This window comes from Tarenaya hassleriana, unplaced genomic scaffold (assembly GCF_000463585.1).
Source record: "Tarenaya hassleriana unplaced genomic scaffold, ASM46358v1 Cleome5, whole genome shotgun sequence".
Classification (NCBI taxonomy): domain Eukaryota; kingdom Viridiplantae; phylum Streptophyta; class Magnoliopsida; order Brassicales; family Cleomaceae; genus Tarenaya; species Tarenaya hassleriana.
The window spans coordinates 4,734,729-4,754,716 of record NW_010967707.1 but is presented as its reverse complement, the minus strand read 5'-3'; the positions used below and the strand labels follow the sequence as shown (position 1 = coordinate 4,754,716).

At 35.4% G+C, this 19,988-nt stretch overlaps 4 protein-coding genes and 1 pseudogene across 6 annotated transcripts in view; 1 reads left to right on the top strand and 4 right to left on the bottom strand.

The window, feature by feature from the left end:
* Positions 1-252: 252 nt before the first annotated feature.
* Positions 253-2,776, bottom strand: LOC104826972 (serine/threonine-protein kinase-like protein CCR1). Its single transcript, XM_010559960.2, has one exon. The coding sequence runs from the start codon at positions 2,637-2,639 to the stop codon at positions 327-329; it is 2,313 nt and encodes a 770-aa protein (XP_010558262.1). The 5' UTR covers positions 2,640-2,776; the 3' UTR covers positions 253-326.
* A 7,635-nt stretch (positions 2,777-10,411) lies between these two features.
* On the bottom strand, positions 10,412-10,685 carry LOC109117259. Its single transcript, XM_019204083.1, has one exon. The coding sequence runs from the start codon at positions 10,620-10,622 to the stop codon at positions 10,500-10,502; it is 123 nt and encodes a 40-aa protein (XP_019059628.1). The 5' UTR covers positions 10,623-10,685; the 3' UTR covers positions 10,412-10,499.
* A 1,677-nt stretch (positions 10,686-12,362) lies between these two features.
* Positions 12,363-15,348, top strand: LOC104826970 (annotated as a pseudogene).
* A 258-nt stretch (positions 15,349-15,606) lies between these two features.
* On the bottom strand, positions 15,607-19,087 carry LOC104826971 (acyl-CoA-binding domain-containing protein 4). 2 transcript variants are annotated; one of them, XM_010559958.2, is made up of 14 exons: positions 18,921-19,087; positions 18,483-18,636; positions 18,235-18,312; positions 18,010-18,129; positions 17,871-17,937; positions 17,705-17,766; positions 17,491-17,630; positions 17,249-17,375; positions 17,037-17,151; positions 16,853-16,941; positions 16,695-16,778; positions 16,270-16,599; positions 16,117-16,176; positions 15,607-16,030 (listed from the first exon to the last, which is right to left on the bottom strand). In XM_010559958.2, exons 2-14 carry the CDS (start codon positions 18,591-18,593, stop codon positions 15,860-15,862), a joined length of 1,554 nt encoding a protein of 517 aa, XP_010558260.1. In that variant the 5' UTR covers positions 18,594-18,636; positions 18,921-19,087; the 3' UTR covers positions 15,607-15,859. The 2 variants fall into 2 exon arrangements, with proteins under 2 accessions (XP_010558260.1, XP_010558261.1); XM_010559959.1 differs by lacking the exon at positions 18,921-19,087 and having other exon boundaries at positions 18,235-18,337.
* Positions 19,088-19,175: 88 nt separating this feature from the next.
* LOC104826969 (protein BTR1-like) overlaps positions 19,176-19,988 on the bottom strand; it is a 4,099-nt gene continuing 3,286 nt past the window's right edge. For both annotated transcript variants that reach the window (XM_010559956.2, XM_010559955.2), the window contains exons 7-9: positions 19,853-19,948; positions 19,699-19,760; positions 19,176-19,459 (exon numbers count right to left, since the gene is read on the bottom strand). In XM_010559956.2, the coding sequence (XP_010558258.1) occupies positions 19,363-19,459; positions 19,699-19,760; positions 19,853-19,948 (255 nt within the window). In that variant the 3' untranslated portion in view covers positions 19,176-19,362. The remainder of the gene's footprint in view (positions 19,460-19,698; positions 19,761-19,852; positions 19,949-19,988) is intronic.

Below are 19,988 nucleotides of genomic sequence, written 5' to 3'. Positions count from 1 at the left end.
GTAGGGAAAAAAACATATTATATTAGAATTCATAATATAAATAACACGGTTTTTTTTTATACGTAAATAATTGATCCGAACTCGTAAACTTGTGTTTTTCATTTTCCTCTAGGTTGTAAGCTGCAGTTGTGGTTTATAATATAATTGTATTTATTTTTAAACCCACAAAAGAAAATAAAAAATTTGTGTCCCACTCCCATCTACAAGGCAAACTCAGATCAAATATACAATTTCCCCCCAAATAAAATATCCTAAAAACACAAAAGAATGATTAAATACTCGCACACAAAGAAGAATGAATCTTTTTTAAAAAAAAAAATCAAATGTCATAAGAGGAACTCATCTCTTACAATGTGTTCCAACCAGTTCGCTAGCTCCGACATCGTGGGACGTTGGTTTGGATCCTCCCGTAAGGACAGCTCCGCCATGTCAGCAAGTTTCAGCAGCGGTTCCACGTTCCTCGGAACCGCCACGTACCGATCGATGATCGCCGCCGATTTGCCTTCCCTGATCACCGGAACTGCCCATTCCACGATCTCTGGAGGATCATAATCTCTGTCGTATGACTTTCTCCCTGTCAGAATCTCCAGCAACACCACTCCGAATCTGTAAATGTCTGTTTTCGTGTCGAGATTCTTCTCCTCGTTCGATGTCACGAGCCCGAAATCCGCGACCCTCGCCACCCAGTCCGAGTCCAAGAGAATGTTCGACGATTTCACGTCGCGATGAACGATCGGCGGGTTAACTTCTTCGTGAAGGTACTCCAGACCCTTCGCGGCTTGCATCGCGATTTTAAACCTAAGGCTCCAATTCAGAGGGGAGAGACCGCCATGGAGATGATCATGCAGCGTACCGTGAGGCATGTATTCGTATACGAGAAGTCTCTCCCCCATCTCTGTCGAATATCCGAGAAGATTCACGATATTGCAGTGTCTGATACTGCAGAGAATCTCCAGTTCCATCTCGAATTCTCTCGTGTTCGTGTGAATGATCGTGGCTGCGTTCGCTCTCTTCACGGCTACTTGCCTCCCGTCCGCTAACACGGCTTTGTATACAAAACCGTAGCTTCCTCTTCCGAGCTCGTTGAATTCCTTGAACCCGTTCGTCGCGTCTTTTAGCTCAGAGAGTCTGAAAACTTGTGCAGCTCCTGGACATGGAGTGACTGATGGAGAAGGTGAGATCTGGGCCGGAACTTCTGCGTCCAACTCGGGTTTTCCAATGCAAGATTTGAACTGATTCCCAGCCCTGTCCTCTTTCGGGCTAGAGATCATCCGCGGAACTATGCAGCAACCGATTGTGATGAGCAATAGAGCCGAGGCACAAGAACCAGCTATGAGAACCATCAGCCTCTGCATATGATGCCAATGCTTCTCAATCGAGGAGTGAAGAAGCTTACAGACAGCAGAGCAAGAACTGTTCTGACAGAGAGAGCATGGTGTGCAGACACGATCCGAGTTCTCGTTGCAGGGACTAGACAGGAAGAACCCTTCAGAGCAATCCGACGCGCAAGGCGAACAGACCACCAAATCTTTCCTAACACACAAACTGGTTAGATCTGGCTCGTTGAGGATGCTTGCGTTGAAAGCAAACTCCCCTTCGTTACAAGGGCCAGCACGGCAAAGCCCTGGGCTGCATAGCTCCAACGGTGGATCATAATCCAAGGTCGATGACCCATCAACCAGCCAGCAATCAAGAACTAAATCGTCTTCCCTGATGCCACAACTGGTGAAATCAGATGAAGCAATGGCCTTGAATCCAGAACCCTTAGGAACAGACGAAAAGTTCGAACTTCTTCCCCAGCATTCGACCTCGTGATTATCCTCACGGATTCCACAGAAATGTCGAGCTCCGGCTGTTAACGATACGAATCTAACCCCGACCGGGAAATCAGCGAAAGATTCATCCTCATCCCAACATTGTACTTCACGAGACGAATTCAGAATTCCACATAGCGAAGTTTTTCCCGCGGCTAAGATCTCGAAATTCTCGGAGGTGGCGTTAAACCCTAATTTAGACGCATTGGGTCCCCAACAGATTGTTCCTCCTTCTCTAATCCCTCCACAGCTAAACCCATCTCCGGAAACAACTTTGTTGAACACGAGATTGCTAACACTCTGATCATGAAACGGATACCCATCTTTCGCAACCAAGCTATTGTTCGAAGTTCTCGAAATCTCCCAACAATCGACAATGCCCGAATCATGATCCGAGTAGTAAGCTCCTCTAACTGCACAAACATGGCTCTTCCCCGCGGCGATCTGGGAGTAAGCATTGGTCCGGTAAGCAACAGGGACAAGATCCGTACCTGAAGGGGACACTAGGGAACTGAAACAGAACGCCTGAGAAGTGTTCGATAAAACACCGCAGAGGAACCCATCTCCGCCGGAGAGAGCCGCCATGGACGGAATCATGCTTCTCGCGGAAGCAGAGGAAGGAGACGAAGATGGAGACGAATAGTTCTGGCCCCAGCAGATGACTTCTTGACGGCCACTTGCGTCAATGGCACAGAAGAAACCATCGCGAACGCCGCCGCCGCCGAACGCCGCAGCGATGGGGCCAGAGGATCCGAACGCGGATCCGGGTACGGCGAGAAACGACGGAACCAGAGAGAGAATGAGAAGAAAATGATGGGTTTCCATGGATTTCAGTTGCAGATGAGGTTCATGAACTTAAGAAGAGGAAGATGAAGATCGGCAAAATCTGTCATTTGACAGGTTGACTGCTGACGAACAAAGAACGTGGCTTTCGTCTTTGTTTTGTTTCCTTTAATGGAAAAAAAGTTTTTTTTCCCTCGTCGTAACATAATAATTTTGCAGCAAAAATCTCTCTCCATAACTAACAATCTTACTTGTTCGTTTCTTAAAATGACTAACCAATAAAATTCGTAGTTTTAACTGCCGAATCCTTAACACGCACACACATATATATATATATGGCTGCAGTTCATTAATTAGTACAACTTTGTTTTTTAACTCAATCAAGAACACGAGCAATCGTGTCTTTTCCCTCACTCAAAACGGTCCAAATCTTAAATGCTACATTGAATTTATTGCATTTAATACGGAGATTACTTGCACAAGTACAATGCCACATGTTTTTCTTGATTTTTATTTTTGGGGTTATTTATACAAAATTTTAAATCGACTGTCAATATCCCCATATTATATGGTTTTTCCACATCTCATACCCACTTCATATGCAATTTTTTTTAGGCATTGAAAATTAGTTTAAGGTGAAACATAGAGCAATACACTTAATATAGTGACCATAAATCACATCTTCCTCGAAATATAACATGTTATAGATCTATATCTGGTCTCAAATCTTATCATTTAAATCCACGTCACATTTCAATACAGTGCAACAAAAGTCTGAAAAGTTGAAAAGACAAAATTGCACAGATGATAGGATTACCAATCTAAAAATAACAATTTATTATATAAATAATATTCAATGGGTGCACTGACAGTAATTTGATGGATAGAAGTAACGTAAATAATGGGGAGTTTATTTAGGAAGATTATGTTTTCAGTTCATGATGTTGAAACAAACAATTGGTAAATAATAAATAAAAAAAGACAAATCTATTAGACGTATCTTAAGGGGACAGCGTGATCTAGATTTAGCGATCCATGCTCACCGACCGTCTTTGTCAGCAAGCAGTCATGAATCATATATATATATATATATATATATATATATATATATATAACAAATGAATTATTTCATAATATTCCCATGCAAATAAATATCCATATTTTTTTGTCCACTTGTGCATATGATTCCAAAGTCCGACCTTGAGATTTTAAACGCAATCATCTCATTTCTTCACTTTCTTATTTTGGACCGCACTAATTCGGAAATCTTACAAAACAGGCCCTAATATGAGAAAATATTTTTTCCACGTATTTTTTCCAAATTTACTGAAAAAGACAAAATTTTATAATTAATAATAAAGGGTGAGTGATGTTATTATGTGAAATATATATTGAAAGTGAAAACCGATACAATTTAGAATGATTTTTTTGTATATCAGACATGAAACATATATATATATATATATATATATATATATATATATATAACAAATGAATTATTTCATAATATTCCCATGCAAATAAATATCCATTTTTTTGTCCACTTGTGCATATGATTCCAAAGTCCGACCTTGAGATTTTAAACGCAATCATCTCATTTCTTCACTTTCTTATTTTGGACCGCACTAATTCGGAAATCTTACAAAACAGGCCCTAATATGAGAAAATATTTTTTCCACGTATTTTTTCCAAATTTACTGAAAAAGACAAAATTTTATAATTAATAATAAAGGGTGAGTGATGTTATTATGTGAAATATATATTGAAAGTGAAAACCGATACAATTTAGAATGATTTTTTTGTATATAAAAAAAAGATCTAATATAAAAATTTTAAATTGAATAAAGGTAAAATTGCCAAAAAATAACCAATAAAAGCCATTAACTTTTCCTCAACCAGTCAACCATAATAATACTCCTAAAACGTCTAATATAAACTTGTGGCCCTCAGGGAAGTAAAATGATATAATCCATGCGATAAAAAAGTTACAAATAAAAAGGATCGGGGCGTCATATAATAAAACTAAGGGGCCAAAATCAAAATAAAGAGAAACTGGGGAGTGAAAAGAGATTTACAAAGAGATGGTTGGTTTGGGGGGAATCACGTGGCCACGTCGTCAGCTGTCTGCGCCTTTTTTTCCCCTTTTTTGTTTTTTTTTTTTTAAATACTAGGTAATAACCCGCGCGCATCGCGCGGACTAAATATTTGCGGTTTTACATATTTTTTTTATTAATTTTAAAATTAAATAGATTATTTTTTGTTTTTTAATTTATAATTTATATTATTCAATTAAAATAATCGGAGTATTATACCCCAATATATAATTAACAAAATATAATTTATTCGTAATTTTTATAAAATTTGTAGATGCACATAATAGTTTTTCCGGTAACCACGATTTTCATCCTTTTCTATGTTTTATCTATCATTTTTGTTTTTAACCATTTATTTTTTATATAGGATCTAAGCTGCGCGGATTTAAAATATCAAATATTAAAATGTTTAATAATTTTCTACACCACCTCCAACGACGTTTAATTTTTTTGAATTGCGTTAAGTAAACAGATTATATAGCTGGACATATAATTAAAATTTACCACGTGAACATGTCGTATCACTAAACCAAAATTGTATATTTTTTTGGTTCATATTAAATAAACCGGTTTGGTTAAATTAATAAAGATTTTATGATGCATTTGAGTTATACATGATATGAAATACTTTGTGTTTATTATATTGGTATTTAATTTGGTAATATGAATGTAGCAAAAACTAAGACAAGTTGTTTGAATTACATAAAATATAAATAGAAAACTTTAATAATATAAAAATATCATTATATTTTTTGTAAACAGAATTAAATCAATGACTAAATATTAACATCAGTGCATAGATATTTTATCGTTTCAATGTAACCGATATACTATGATTGCCTTCAGTACGGGTATGGCTTTTCTTCAACTGTAAAAAAAATTGGCTGTGAAATAATAATAAAAATTATTTTGGTAAATATTATAAGTATAGATTTTTTCAAGAATTTGTATAATTTATTTACCTTCGACGAAATTTTTTGATAATGTTCAGTTTCTCATCTGTATAAATCTTTGTAGATGTTGATGTGTTGAGCGATAGAACACCTGATACATAAAATGTATTAGTAAGCTCAGTATAAAAATGATGAAGTTTTAAATATTAATCTATCAAATATTTATGAATTAATTTGTGTTAAATAATTACCGTAGATAATCTTTGGATTTACACCCGTAACGACTATAATACTTTTTCTGACAGTCAATCTATGAATTTGTGAACGGAGTTCTGCAGAAGATCATCCCATACGGAAAGTTTGACAATATTGTTACTGGTTTTTATATTGAAATTATATGTTAGTCTGTATAAAATTAAATGAGTTAAAGTTTATTAAAATGATAGTTTGTGCAGTGAAAATTAAATTTAAAAACTTACTCTTCCAATAATAAACGAAAAATAATTTTTTGAGTTGAGGATGACATTCGTAAATTTGATCCTTGTATTGCGACTAAAACTCCAATAATATCTGTAACATTAAAGGATATATTAATTATAAAATCCAATATTTCTTTTTGTTTTTTATAATGTCACATACCTGGTAGGTCTTGTTTTTTGTTTGCCAACGCCAATAAATCATCGTATAAGCATATCCGAAATTTCTCTTTGGCAATACTATAAGGAGTTACAACAATTTTTTCAACAGTAGTATATTCTGTAAAATAAATACGGAATTTACTGTTCATTAATTTATATATATTTTTATTTGGTAAAATCTTGAAATGCCTAATTAAAAATACATCTCTATCATTTATTATATTTTTAAATTTTTCTGCATGATTCTGAAATATTTTTCCTTCAACAATATTCTCCTGCAATGTTATAAGTAGAAACGATTAGATTTTTAATAATCATAACATAAGAAAATAAATGCTAAACAGAACGTACATTTTCACCAATTAATAAGAATCCGATGTCATTGAATCCATTCCTATTGAAAGGATTTCGCTCGTCCCATATCCTTAGAAATCTGACCATAATACACCGATACTTATGATGTATACTCATCTGATCCAATCCTACATAGGTTGAAATCACTGAGTCCATCTGGTTTTTCGATTCCTACAATTGATTTAATAATTTGATCAATAACGATATTATTTGTAATATAATATATTTATTTATTACTTTCATATGAATAAAGCAATCATTGAATGTAATAATATATGTATTTATACATAAAAGTCATTGGGATGATTCTCCTTAAAAATATTTAAAATATGTTTAGTAGATAAATATTATGTTTTACACAAATTAATGAAAACCAAACAAAATGCCACGTAGAGAATAATAATTATCTAATATGTGATTCATTGTTATTAAAGTCCAATAAAAATAAAAATTAATAAATATATATATATATAACAAACATGTTAAATAGAAATTGGCACACAGAAACAATTTTTTTAACTTCTATGTATAAACATATATTATATACATATGATATTAAAAATATATATATATATATATATATATATATATATATATGTTTTGGTACCATGAAATATTTTGTTTATTTACATTTAACAAATTGATAACACTAACAAAATGACATATTTGACTGATTATTTTTCATTATTAGTAAAATTTTAAAAATACTACTAATCATATAAAAAACAAATAGATTAAACAGAAATAGAAAACAAAAATATATTTTTTTAACTTTTTATAAATAAAGATATACATTACATATTACATAGGATATTAAAACAACAAAATTTTTAAATTGAAGTTTTACTCGGAATTAAACATTTTTAAAATAATATAAATGTATTGCGTTAAATTTACTTTATTCTTCCGTATAAAAAAACATACACATTAAGTAGGAAATGAGAAACAAAAACATAATTTTTTACTTGTAACATATATAATATATACATATGATATATAGTTTTAAAAAATTAAAATATATGATTTGGTACTAATAAAATGTTATATTTACTTAAATTTAATAAATTGTTAATACTAACAAAGTGACATGTTTGGTTTATTAAGTTTTTTTATTACCAACGTAAATTCAAAACATTATTATTAATCAAATATTAAAAAAAAACATCGAAAAAAAAGAAGAAAAGATGTTAAGATGAATTCGGTCAAGTTTGTCATCTTAACGTTTTATCATTATATATATATATATAGTTGGTCCTCAAACATTACTAATAATGGATAAATCATAATGATATCAAAACAATGCTAAAACTAACAAAAAAATAACATACCTTATTCCCAAGTTTGTCATCTACTTCTTGATCAAATCGATCCATTAGACTTATAGTTACAACAGTTCTGATAAACACAAAAAATTATAATACAAACAAATTAAACGTTGTGTTTAACAAATTGATAACATTAACAAAATATGTTTTGTTGATGATTCATTGTTATAAAGTCAATTTAAAAATTAATTCTATTTGAAAAACAACCAGATTAAATAGAAAATGAGAAACAAAAAACATAAGTTTTTCTCTGTATATAAACATATATAATATACAATATATTTATGGTACGATATATTTTTTTTTGTCAAAAGGTACGTAACTCCACTGCATTTAATTATTACAAATATATCACGTGTAATCCCTAGATGAATCTACTTTACTTTTATTTATATATATATAATATATAATATAATATATATAGATAGATATACAATATATACATATGAAATACTATCTCTAAACAAAAATAAAATAACTCAGTTTTATCATTAATTAGGCGTAATGGTTTTAAGTAACTTATTTACTTTCTCTGTATATATACATATACAATATGTACATATGATGTTAATATAAGAAAATTTTAAATAAATGTTTTGATCAAAATTAGAACCTATGATAAAAATAACAATATAACATGTATAGACATCTAAATACAAAAAATCATCCAACACGGTATATAATGTTTCTTTGCCTGTTTTGATCAACCTTTAGGGGTGTTTCTTTGGCTGATCATCATGGTGCCAACCGATACATTAAACCAATATAGTTTTATCTATTAAATTGACCTTTTATTAAAAAATGAAAATACCTCGATATTGCATGAATTGTGAAAAAACCCATAGATATAGAAACATACATATTTAGATATTAACCTTTAGTAAAAATATAGAAAAATAATCTGTAAAGAAACAAATATAATATACATATACGTAGATTACAAAAGTAATTGACTATACCGAAAGATTATAAGAATCGAGATGAAAAAAAAACCGATAAAATAAAATAATAAAACAAATTTAAATTTATTACCTGAACAAATTAAAACCAAAAGCAATGGCTGAAAATAATAATTGAATGATGATTGAACGTGAAAACTCACCTATTTATAGTTTACAATTCATTTATTGAAGTTATCATTGTTCATTGGATTCAAACATCATTATTCAAAATTAATAAAAACAATTTGACTAAAACTGATGACAACAATAAATATGCTCAAAAACTTATACGTTATAGGTTTATTTGTAGAATATTTTTTACATTAATCTTATGCACAAAAATTGATATAATATAAATTATTTAACTTTTTTATTAATCTTTTAGATATGACACGTGTCATCCCCATATCAATCAACTCTACTTTTATATATATAGATGTTGACAGAGTGCGGGCTCTCGTCAAAACAGTTCCCTTAATATTTGAAAAGTTAAATCTATAACAATATATATAATACATAAATATCAGTGAGAATTTAATAATATTTTAAAAATTCATATATTTATAGAAATTCAATATATAAATCTAAAAACACATTAATACTCCAAATAGTGGGACTTAATTCATTAATATATTCAAGACTCCAAAAAGTGATCATAACCTTCGTGGTAAAAATTAGAAATTTATTAATATATCAAAATCCACTAAAAATCCGAAACATATGCTTGTATATAATACATAATCAATTGAATCAATAATCTATATGATTAAAAAGTTCTATTTTATTATAAAAAAAATAGATCAAACATAATATGAATATGATAAATTGTACATTTCTTTTTTTGTAGTTTAAGTTTTTAAGTAAAAATATAAGGAAAAAAAATAGAAAACAGAGGAATGGAGTTTTTAAGGGGAAAAAAGAGAAATTATAAATTGGCGTAGTAATTAGAAAAACATAAGAAAAAAAAAAGAAATGAGAAATCCATATTATAAACAAGGAAAGTGCATTGGTTTGACTGATCAATGAGGGCTATGAGAAACAATGAATCTGGTTGGTTTGTGTACTTTTTTGTGGGACCCATCCTTTACAAATAAATTCAACAAAGCATGTTTTGACACTGCCAACTGTTTGTATTCATCTTTGTATTTAATGCAATTTATTTATTAGATTTCGCATCTTTTATTTTATTTTTTCTTCCATGTTTGAAAATAAATTTTACTAAGAATAAACAGTAAATCCAAAGCAGGTATCTTATAATAAACAAAAGCAGGTGAAAAATGTAAGAAATCATGCTTTGGATGAGAAATGGACTTTGGAAGGCCCAATATAACAGAATCATGGGCCCATCTTAAATTGCTTGATAGGCAATGGGGGCCCAACCATGGTTGGATTTCGATTTTGATCGTTTTTTCGTTATATATATATATATATTCTCGAATTTTAATCCCTTTTACACTCTATTCGGATTATATTTAAGTTCAATTATTGTTTCAAAAACTACAATATTATTTCGACATATATAATATACGGACAACACGTTTGATTATATCTATTTTTTAAAAAAAAAACAAAAGAGTAATACACCATTATTAATAGGGTTTCAACAGAATTACACAAAATCTTTTTTTGTTAAAAAGGATAATAATGATAATTAAAGATCAGAAACTCCGAGTTTCATCTTCTTCCTCGAGAATGGTTTCGAGGGAAGGTGAGGCTGAAACCCTTGTCGGAAAAACGAGCATCGTCGGAGCTACTTCCACCGGTCCGATCGATTTCCCCATCTTTTCAAACTTCTATATAATTTATTCTCTTCTGGGGGGGAAAAAAAGGTTGTAGAGATTATTATTTTTATTTAATGGGTGAAGAAAATAACAAGATGGGTGTGTTTATATATACATATATGTGCGGTGAATATGCGTTGATTTTCTTATGATTTAATTTTTAAAAAATTGAAAAAGGAAGGGAAGAGGTTTGGTGAGACGTCAAAGAAAAGTCACGTGATGGGTGTGGAACGCGTGGCAGGGTTTAGGGTAAACAGTTCGATTTCCATTACGTTTGTTTTCCTTATTCCTTTTAACTTTTTTTTTTGAATTCATACAAATATATGTCTATACAATATTTAAATTTTATGAAATTATTGACTTTTATTAAAGATATTTTATCTTTCTTGGTTAATTTTATATTTGTTTTACATTTGCTAAATTTGATTTTTTTTTTTATATAACAAGCAATCAAATTTTATACAACAAACAATTATTTATACGTTCATTTCACCCAATTGGATTTATCTACTCAAAATTTTCAAAAATCAGATAGTTTTGGACAGATATATTATATATATAATTTTTAATTTTGAAGCTGATATAACTCAACATAGGAAAACGGAAAATCAAGCAATTTATGTATAAACAGACACATACATGAAAAATATTTGTTCTTTCTGAAATTGCTCATCATTATATATCCCATGTATGTATCAGATACAAATTACAATATAATTAATTGTTTTTAACATTTGAATTTGCTGCACGTCATCATCGTCTTCACAGATTGATCAATTAGTTAATTTGTTGAGATGAAAATGCAAGGATTATCTTTACCAAAAAAAAAATGCAAGGATTATAAAATAAATAAATAAATATTAAAATGGAGAAGATGATGATTGATGTGGACCAAAGCGTTTCGTCTTTTACTTGCCTTACCGGTAAAGTAAACCAAACGTACCTCCCACTCCTCTCTCTCTTCATTATTCCATTTAATTACCTATCCCTAGTTATTAAAATTACCGTTTTAACCGGTGTATATTTTGCAATTACCCTTTGACCGAATCTGGAAAACCATATACGATATATATGACTATATGAAGTTGTATATAAAATTTATTATTAAAATACTAATAACGTCATGAAAATAAAAATGTTAACTAGTTTATTATATATATAATTTATATCAGTTTTAATTAATTTTACATAAACGAAATTAAATAATTAAGATTAATTTTATAATATTATATTGTGAGAGTTGGTGTTAGTAAACTAGATAATCCATATCTACACTAAACTAGTGTGTATTGATATCGATTTTACTCTATTTTTTTATACATGTAAAAATATATACGTATAGATATATCACAAGTTTTTTTAATTAAATTATCCCTTTTTAGAACAGATGAATATTCAAAATACCATCCAGTTTTGGTACAAATCCTACTCCCCTAACAAAATAACGTAACCGTATATATCATGAAGTATCCAATATGTAAAATATTTGGCAGATGATATATATATATATATACATACATACACACGCCGTTTACGATAAAGGAAATTTAAAAAAAACAATGTCATATTTAAAAAAAAAATTATATCAGGCTAGGTCGGTCCATGGCTTTGGAAAAACAGAAAATATTTATTTTTATTTTGCACTGCGGTCTACTTGAAGCTGTAAAAACTGCTTTCACCGCACAAAACGACAAAACGGCGCTGTGAAATTATCTAGGGTTTTATTGTGCATCACTCTTGTAGAAAGAAAAGGCAAATTAAAAAGAAAACATTTTTCTAGGTCCGCGAAACAAACAAATTTCTTGCAATCGAAGGTACCCTTTCTCGGGCTCCTCTCTTTGTTTCTTCTCCCCCAATCAAAAACCCATCTGCCAACTTTTTCTGGGTTTGTTCGTTTTCTCCGCAAGCAAGGTTTGGGGAAGAGAGAGAGAGGAATCGGTACCCTAGAACCGGTACGGAAATCTATGGGCCGTGAATCTGTCGCTGTCGTGTCTTCGCCGTCTCCGGTGACCGCTCCGGAGACTCCGCCGGCCTCATCCGCTTCGGCGACGGCGTTGGCTCCTGGCTTCCGATTTCACCCGACCGATGAAGAACTCGTCAGTTATTACTTGAAGAGGAAGGTTCTGAGGAGACCCGTGCGTTTCAGTGCGATTGGGGAGGTCGATATCTACAAGCACGAGCCCTGGGAGTTAGCAGGTTCGCCCTTCTTTTTTATTTTCTCTCTGGGCTTTGTTTCTGGGCTCTGGCTTGTGTGTGATATTTCTGGTTTCGCTGGGAGACTCTGATTGTTGCTTCTGATTTGGGATTTCGAGGATTATGTTTCGATTGTTCGTCGGGTTTCGTGTTTCTAGGGTTTTTTGAAGTGATTCTCTCGATGATCTTCGCCGATGAGGGCTTGTGCTTGTTGGGTTCTGATTTTCTACTGGAAAAATTTCTGTCGCACTGTAGTTGTCGGTACTTTTGCTAAATTTAGGTATCATGATAAGCGTTTACATCATGCTTCAAATACGAGCCATATCAATTCTCTCAAGTTTTCTGGGAACTCTTTCAGATTTCGTGCGGTTTGGTGTTCCAGCTTTGGTTTCTTGTGTTTCAGGAAATGGGATCCTTTGTTGCGCCATTGGTCTTCTGTCTGAGGTTTAGTTAGTGTTGTATATCACTGAAGGTCTTCTTTTCGTGTTTCAGGGTATTCCAAGTTAAAGACAAGAGACCAGGAATGGTATTTCTTCAGTGCATTGGATAAAAAGTATGGAAATGGTGGTAGAATGAACCGGGCAACGAACAAAGGGTACTGGAAAGCTACTGGAAAAGACAGGGAAATTCGGCGTGTAACCCAGTTGATTGGGATGAAAAAGACCCTTGTGTTTCACAGTGGGCGTGCTCCGGATGGGCTGCGGACCAATTGGGTCATGCACGAGTACCGCCTTGTTGAATATGAAGTGGAAAAGAATGGAAGCATGCAGGTACATACTGTCTGAAGATTCCTTTTTCATGGTTACTCCATGTGTTGGAAATGTCTGTTCTTGTGGACTGAAACCATCTTTTTAGGCTTTCGATTGTCTTGTTGCTTAGACGTTTGTTCAATTGTTAGTTTGTTCAAGTATACTTGAACCATTTAGGCTGGAAATATGCGTTGTTCAACTATTTGTCGTCAGTGGTTCTAATTTCATGCTTGTAAAAGAATCTGCACATCTAAAACTGGCGGATGTGTTCCTGCAGATGGGGCATTGGTAAATTTGTGGGCTCCTGCTTGAGTTGCAAAATCGACAGTCTCTGTTACATGTGTGACATAACTGCATTTCAGATTGCGAAAAAGTCAAATCTGATCACTTTTTATTTGGTGGGTGCAGCAAGATGCTTATGTGTTGTGCAGAGTATTTCACAAAAACAACATCGGGCCACCGAGTGGGAACCGATATGCACCGTTCTTGGAAGAAGAGTGGGATGTAGGTGGAATGGCTCTGATCCCAGGAGAAGATGTGAGGGTCATGGGGGGGCCTCTACAAGTTGCCGAGGATGCCAATGGCAGTAATGAATCTGATCAGGTTTCTGCTTTTTTAGAGCAAGACTAAACTTTTTTTTTTTAATTATTAACATCTGAGATGTTCAATTGCATACAATCTTCTTTCTGCTGCTGCTGCTGCTGCTACTGATGATGATATGATGCATTTTAATCTTTGTTTACACTGATTATAATTGGTGTAGGAGATCCAATCGATGACCAAAAATCTCATCAACATCAACGAGCTCCCGAGAGAGACTCATATCGATAATGTACTGGCAAGAGTTGTTCCTAACAAAGAGCATGATGATGATGATGATGATGATGATGATGATGATGCCCACAAGCAGCAAGAGAAGAACAAGAGCTCGCCAAAGCATGAACTCACCCAAGAAGACTGTCCTCCTCCTCTTTGCGTCCTGAACAAAGAAGCGTCCTTACCTCTCCTCCAATACAAACGCAGACGCCAAAACGAGTCGATGGGCAACTCTCACAACTCGAGCCGAATCACCCAAGATCACTGTTCCTCCACAACTACAACCTTGACATCTTCTGCTGCAACTAACACTGCAATCTCTGCTTTGCTCGAGTTCGGATTCTGCTCCTCCTGAGGAGAACATCCACCAAAAATCAGGAGGTAACGTTCAGAATATGCAGCAGCTGCGTGATCAAATCTGGGAGCTGGAGGCGGCTGCCTGTCAAATCAAAAGACCATGACATGAATGGAGGAACGTTCTTCCCCGGAAAAAAACAAAGCCAAGGACGAGGTGGGAGCCACTACAATGGTTATGCCCGGTAACTGCACCAAGCTGATCAACGATCTGCAGAGGGAGATCCACCAGATGTCGGTGGAGAGAGAGACGTTCAAGCTGGAAATGATGAGCGCAGAGGCAATGATCAGCATTCTTCAGTCAAGGATCGATGCATTGCGTCAGGAGAACGAGGAGCTTAGGAAAAGAGCGTCAAGGGACAATGCTCTTAGAAAAGACTGACAGAAGTCGATCAGGTTGTTCTCCGTTAACTTAATGTTGAGAGATCAGATGTGGATCTCTGTTGTAAAATTAGGATAAGGGCAGTGACCGTGTCGTCGGGGGGACAAGTTGGGTTCTATTGTCATGTATTTAATGCGGTTTGTTCAGGCCAGAACTCTAGCTCTGCTTCTTCTGTTCTCTTCTTTTTTGTTCCAAGAAGTTGGGAGAATCTTCTAGAATCTGTGATTTTATCCACGTGGCACCACAGGAGAAAAATCTGTCATTTGTTTGACGTAATAGCTTCAGGTAGTAAAATCGCGCGGTCGGTGGCCTAAAATCTTTATCCATAAACAACTATAGTATTTGAAGCAAACCTCATTTCGAATTCCTATTAAATGATCAATGTTGTATAAAACTATATTTCTTAAAAGAAATATGATGAAAAAAATAGTGGTCTAATCAAATTGGACCAACTTTAAAAACAAATAAATATTATTTTTGTAAATCAAAATATCTAAATCCGAAAGGATTTAACGAACATGAAAAGGAAAGAAATGTGGGTTCAGCATGAACATGTTACTGGAAAAAATTTATAAGAAACAAATTGATTCGAAACGACAGAACCCAAAACTGTATATAAACTAACTCTCTTGGATTCATTCAGCTCATGAAGAACCGACAGAGAACGGGCATCCGGACAGCTTCAGATTTGCGATGTAAGAAGATGCAGATAGCGACAATTGAAATTCAAACCTTTTGAGATTTTACCCGGAGATCCAGCGCCAGACGCCGCCACGGCCAGAGCCTTGTCTTTGCACTGTTGCTTCCTCCGCTTCTTGCTGTTCTAATTCCGATTTCTGTTTTCGAAGCATCTCCACTTCCTTCTCTATTGATTCCATCGATTCCAACGCTTTCTGCAGTTCCGCAATCTGTGCCTGTTCGTTGCCGTCGGTCAGATATAACGAGGGACAAAAACCGGTAGAAGACACAAAGAAGAAAGGCAGGAACGACGAGAAGAAACCTCGAGTTTGAAGCATCTTGATCGCTCGGAAATGAGTTGACCTTGTACGGATTGGAGCTCCTGCAGGAAAAAAAAAAAAGTCAGAAACTTTCTGTCAGAAAGTTTGCTGTTTTGTTAAAGATCCTATGATGGGTGCTTTTGATGATGCATTACTTGAGATAGTTCGCTGTGGCTGCTGTTAACTTCGTCTGTCTTTTCCCTTAGTTTTGAATTTTCTGATCGAGCTTCTTCAATCCTCGACTCTAATTCTCTTTTCTCTTCTTTAATCGTTTCGATTCTGTTGCTTAGATCCTTTCCAGAGAGGCTGTCTCCGTTCCCGATTCCGTTGGGAGTTGGGTTGCCTACTGCTGGAGGGAAGTCCAACTTTTCCGATTTGGCCAACGCATAAGCAGCGGTGACAGAGGCTGCAGCTGCAGCAGCTGCTGGCGACCGGAAGATCTTTGGACGCGATGATTCCCCGGGTTTAAGTCTCATCACAAATATCTGCATTCATCGAAGGAAATATGTCGATTGTGATAATAAAATTCGATTGAACGAGATTGAGTGAGTATATATATATGTTTGGTTACACTACTTACGTCATTGTTATACTTCCCATTATAGCCACCAAAAGCAACCAAGATCTTCTCCCCAAGTATTGATGCTGAGCAAACACTCAGACCCTACGATTGAATTCCCGTGTCACGTGAAGAATGAGAGTGTACGCAGGGAGTCAGTGGATACTTGAGAAGTTTACCTCGCTTGCAAGTGGATGCCTTGCCCCTACATTGGCTGATATCGACCACACGAGTTTTGACATATTTAGCACAAGAGTTTCTAGACAACCTGCATATGGAAGAGGCGTTGTGGGTGAAGAGAATTGCAGGAGCATGTCAATTTGGAGGAGCCAAAATCATTCAAGAATCAAAGATTGCATGTACCGTTGCTGTTATCACCTCCGCCGACAATATACCAGTTATCATCAATCGTCGTTCCGGCATGTCCGGCCCTAGGAGTCACGGTGTCACCCTGAACATGAGGTTGTGACCACTCCATCTGCCACGCACAAAGTCAATCAGAAAAAGATAAGAATGCAATTGTGACAAACCATAGCAATAGGTGCCTAAGCAGAAGGACCATAATATGTGCTTACCGTTTGCAGGTCAAGGACATGAAGATCGTTGAAAAAGATCGAATGAGAACATCCACCAAAAATCAGGAGGTAACGTTCAGAATATGCAGCAGCTGCGTGATCAAATCTGGGAGCTGGAGGCGGCTGCCTGTCAAATCAAAAGACCATGACATGAATGGAGCACTTCAAGATCTAAACCTACAAAACCGGAACTGTTGTACACAGTCATGGCACCAGCTCACAGCAATAGCGTACAAACTTACATTGTCTCAACAACATCCCAAGTCATGGTTTCAAGATCAAGAACATGCAGATCGTTTAGCAGCTTCCTGTTCCTATCTTCTCCACCAAACACAAAAACTCGGGACCCGACCAGTGTGATGGAATGTCCACCGCGTGATACCTGAAACATGGTAGGTACATAAACATCCGAAATATAATCTTTGTAGCTAGAAACTGAGGGAGCTGTTTCTTTACCGGGATTCTCCCCGATGCATCGATAACACCAGATACATGGGTTTCCAGATCAATGAAGCGCACTACAAGGAAGCATCAACACACTATAAGCATCTAAAAGGGCACCAACTAATCCGTATTCTATTGCAGAACACAGGACATAAAAATGCGTCCTGCATATGCTGACCTGACATGTTACTTGAAGGTTTTTTTGAGTGCCCCCCAATTAGGAGAAGCTTGTTCCCCCACTTCATCTGCCGAAATGTTCACAATTACCCCTGGCTATCTATACATGTTTGTAAATTCATCTTCGTACAAGTACTTACCATACGGTGATCAGAAATGGCAGGAAAAGCTTCCTGCAAGCTACCATCTTCAATGTTGTCAGCACTTGCTTCAGGTTTCAGTTTGAGATTAGACCACGTCAAACTTCTCAGATCAAAGACCTGGTAAGTTACCAAATCAACACAAGATCAATAAAGAAGAGGCCACAAGATCAATAAAGAAGAGGATGACATTGACAGATCGAAAGGGACAGAAACCCAAAGTACCTGTACATCAGACAAGTATCTGCCATTACGACTTCCGCCAACAATGTATAGTTTCTCATCAACGATCGCTGCTGCATGCTGCAATAAGTATAGGAACAAATAACTACGACAAAGGACGAAGCATTACCACAGGGAACAACAAGAATGGTCTTATCATTGGATAAACTGTTGGAAGATCCTGACAAGAGAATGATTCAAGTAACAGAGACCAAAGGGTGCAAAGAAAATCCTTAAACAGATGCAGTCACCTTGTATCGAGCTGATGCTCGTGGACCAGGAACAGGGAGTGGTGTCCATTCATCGTAGGCTAGATTGGAATGCCAATCACTGACGTCGATTTCTTTCTTGATCTCTTCCATTACCCGGAAACAACGAAACCGCTGATCACCTCACAGCTTCAGTCTGCCATTTTCGAAGAATTCCCAAACGAATTCAGATCTCTACGCGAAGCTGCACTAATATCCGAATTTTCTTTCTCCCAGATCATTTTCCCAGGAAACAAACGGGAAACAAATTGCGGATCCTAAACCCGAAATGCGGAACAACAAGAGGATCGCGAAATTAAACATCTTAACATTGACATCATTTACAGATCCAGACGCAAGAGTTCCTACTGCTTCACGAACACCATTGACCAGACACAAAATTCAGAAAAGAAAAACAGAACCGAACAAGAAGGGACGAACCTGGATCAAGAAGCGAAACGGAGAAAGGTCAGATCCGCCGGAAAATGAATCGGCGGCGGAGCCGGTGAAGTGCGAGAGAGAGAGATGGGATCCGCAACAGCAGAGAATGAGTGGCGACAGATCTGCTTATTCATAAACGTCTTGTCGCCGACGGTCGATTAGGCCGAAATTGAAATTTTTGGACAAATGACTTGGCTTGATTTATTATTTTTATTTTTAAATATTTTAAAAGTTAAGCCCTGGTTATATCAGTGATAAATCAATACCCAAATGGGAACAAAAAGCCTAAACAAGCGAAAGAACCGAATCCATGCTTGGCAAAATCCTCCTGTGATGAATAAACTAATTTAAATATGAATAAATGAAATGCCTTTGTCTACTTCAAATAATGTTACAACAGACGACCGATGAGTTGTGCGTAAGAGCCGATACAATGGGATGTTTACTCCAAGGCCCTCTCCTCGGCCGAGGCGGCCTTCTGTTTGATCATGGCCTCGGCCTGATGAACCGCTTTTTCCGACCCCGTGATCGTCACCTTCCTGTCGGGAAAAAAAGGAAAAATCCCAAAACAATCTGTACATTAGGAGTTGGATACCCAAAATTTCCATATTAAGCGAACCCGAAATGTCTATCATCCGGATACCCATGGATAATACCCGTTCTCGATCTCAATTAACCGAACCTGGATTTCGAGTTTCCCTCACGTTATAACAGATCTCGTCTCATATCTAGTGCTCGGGTTTCAAGTTTCTGTGATAGTTTGTACCAAAGATTTTACCTTTCCATTGTCCCAGAAATGAAATCGCCTCGATCTGATACTTTTATTCTGGCACCAGTCATCTGCAGTAACAGTGCACTCGGGTTAACAAGATGAGGTTTGGTGAGATTTGGGAACCAAGAACAAGAGAGGTAGTTGAAAAATTCCGAGAAACCTGAGTGATTTCCATGATGTTTCTTCCTCCACGTCCAAGGACCAAGCCTATATGCTCATCTGAAACACCAATGGTCACCGAGTTGCTGGAATCTTCCTACACAAATGCCAAAAACCCAGTCGTGTGAAGGGGGGGG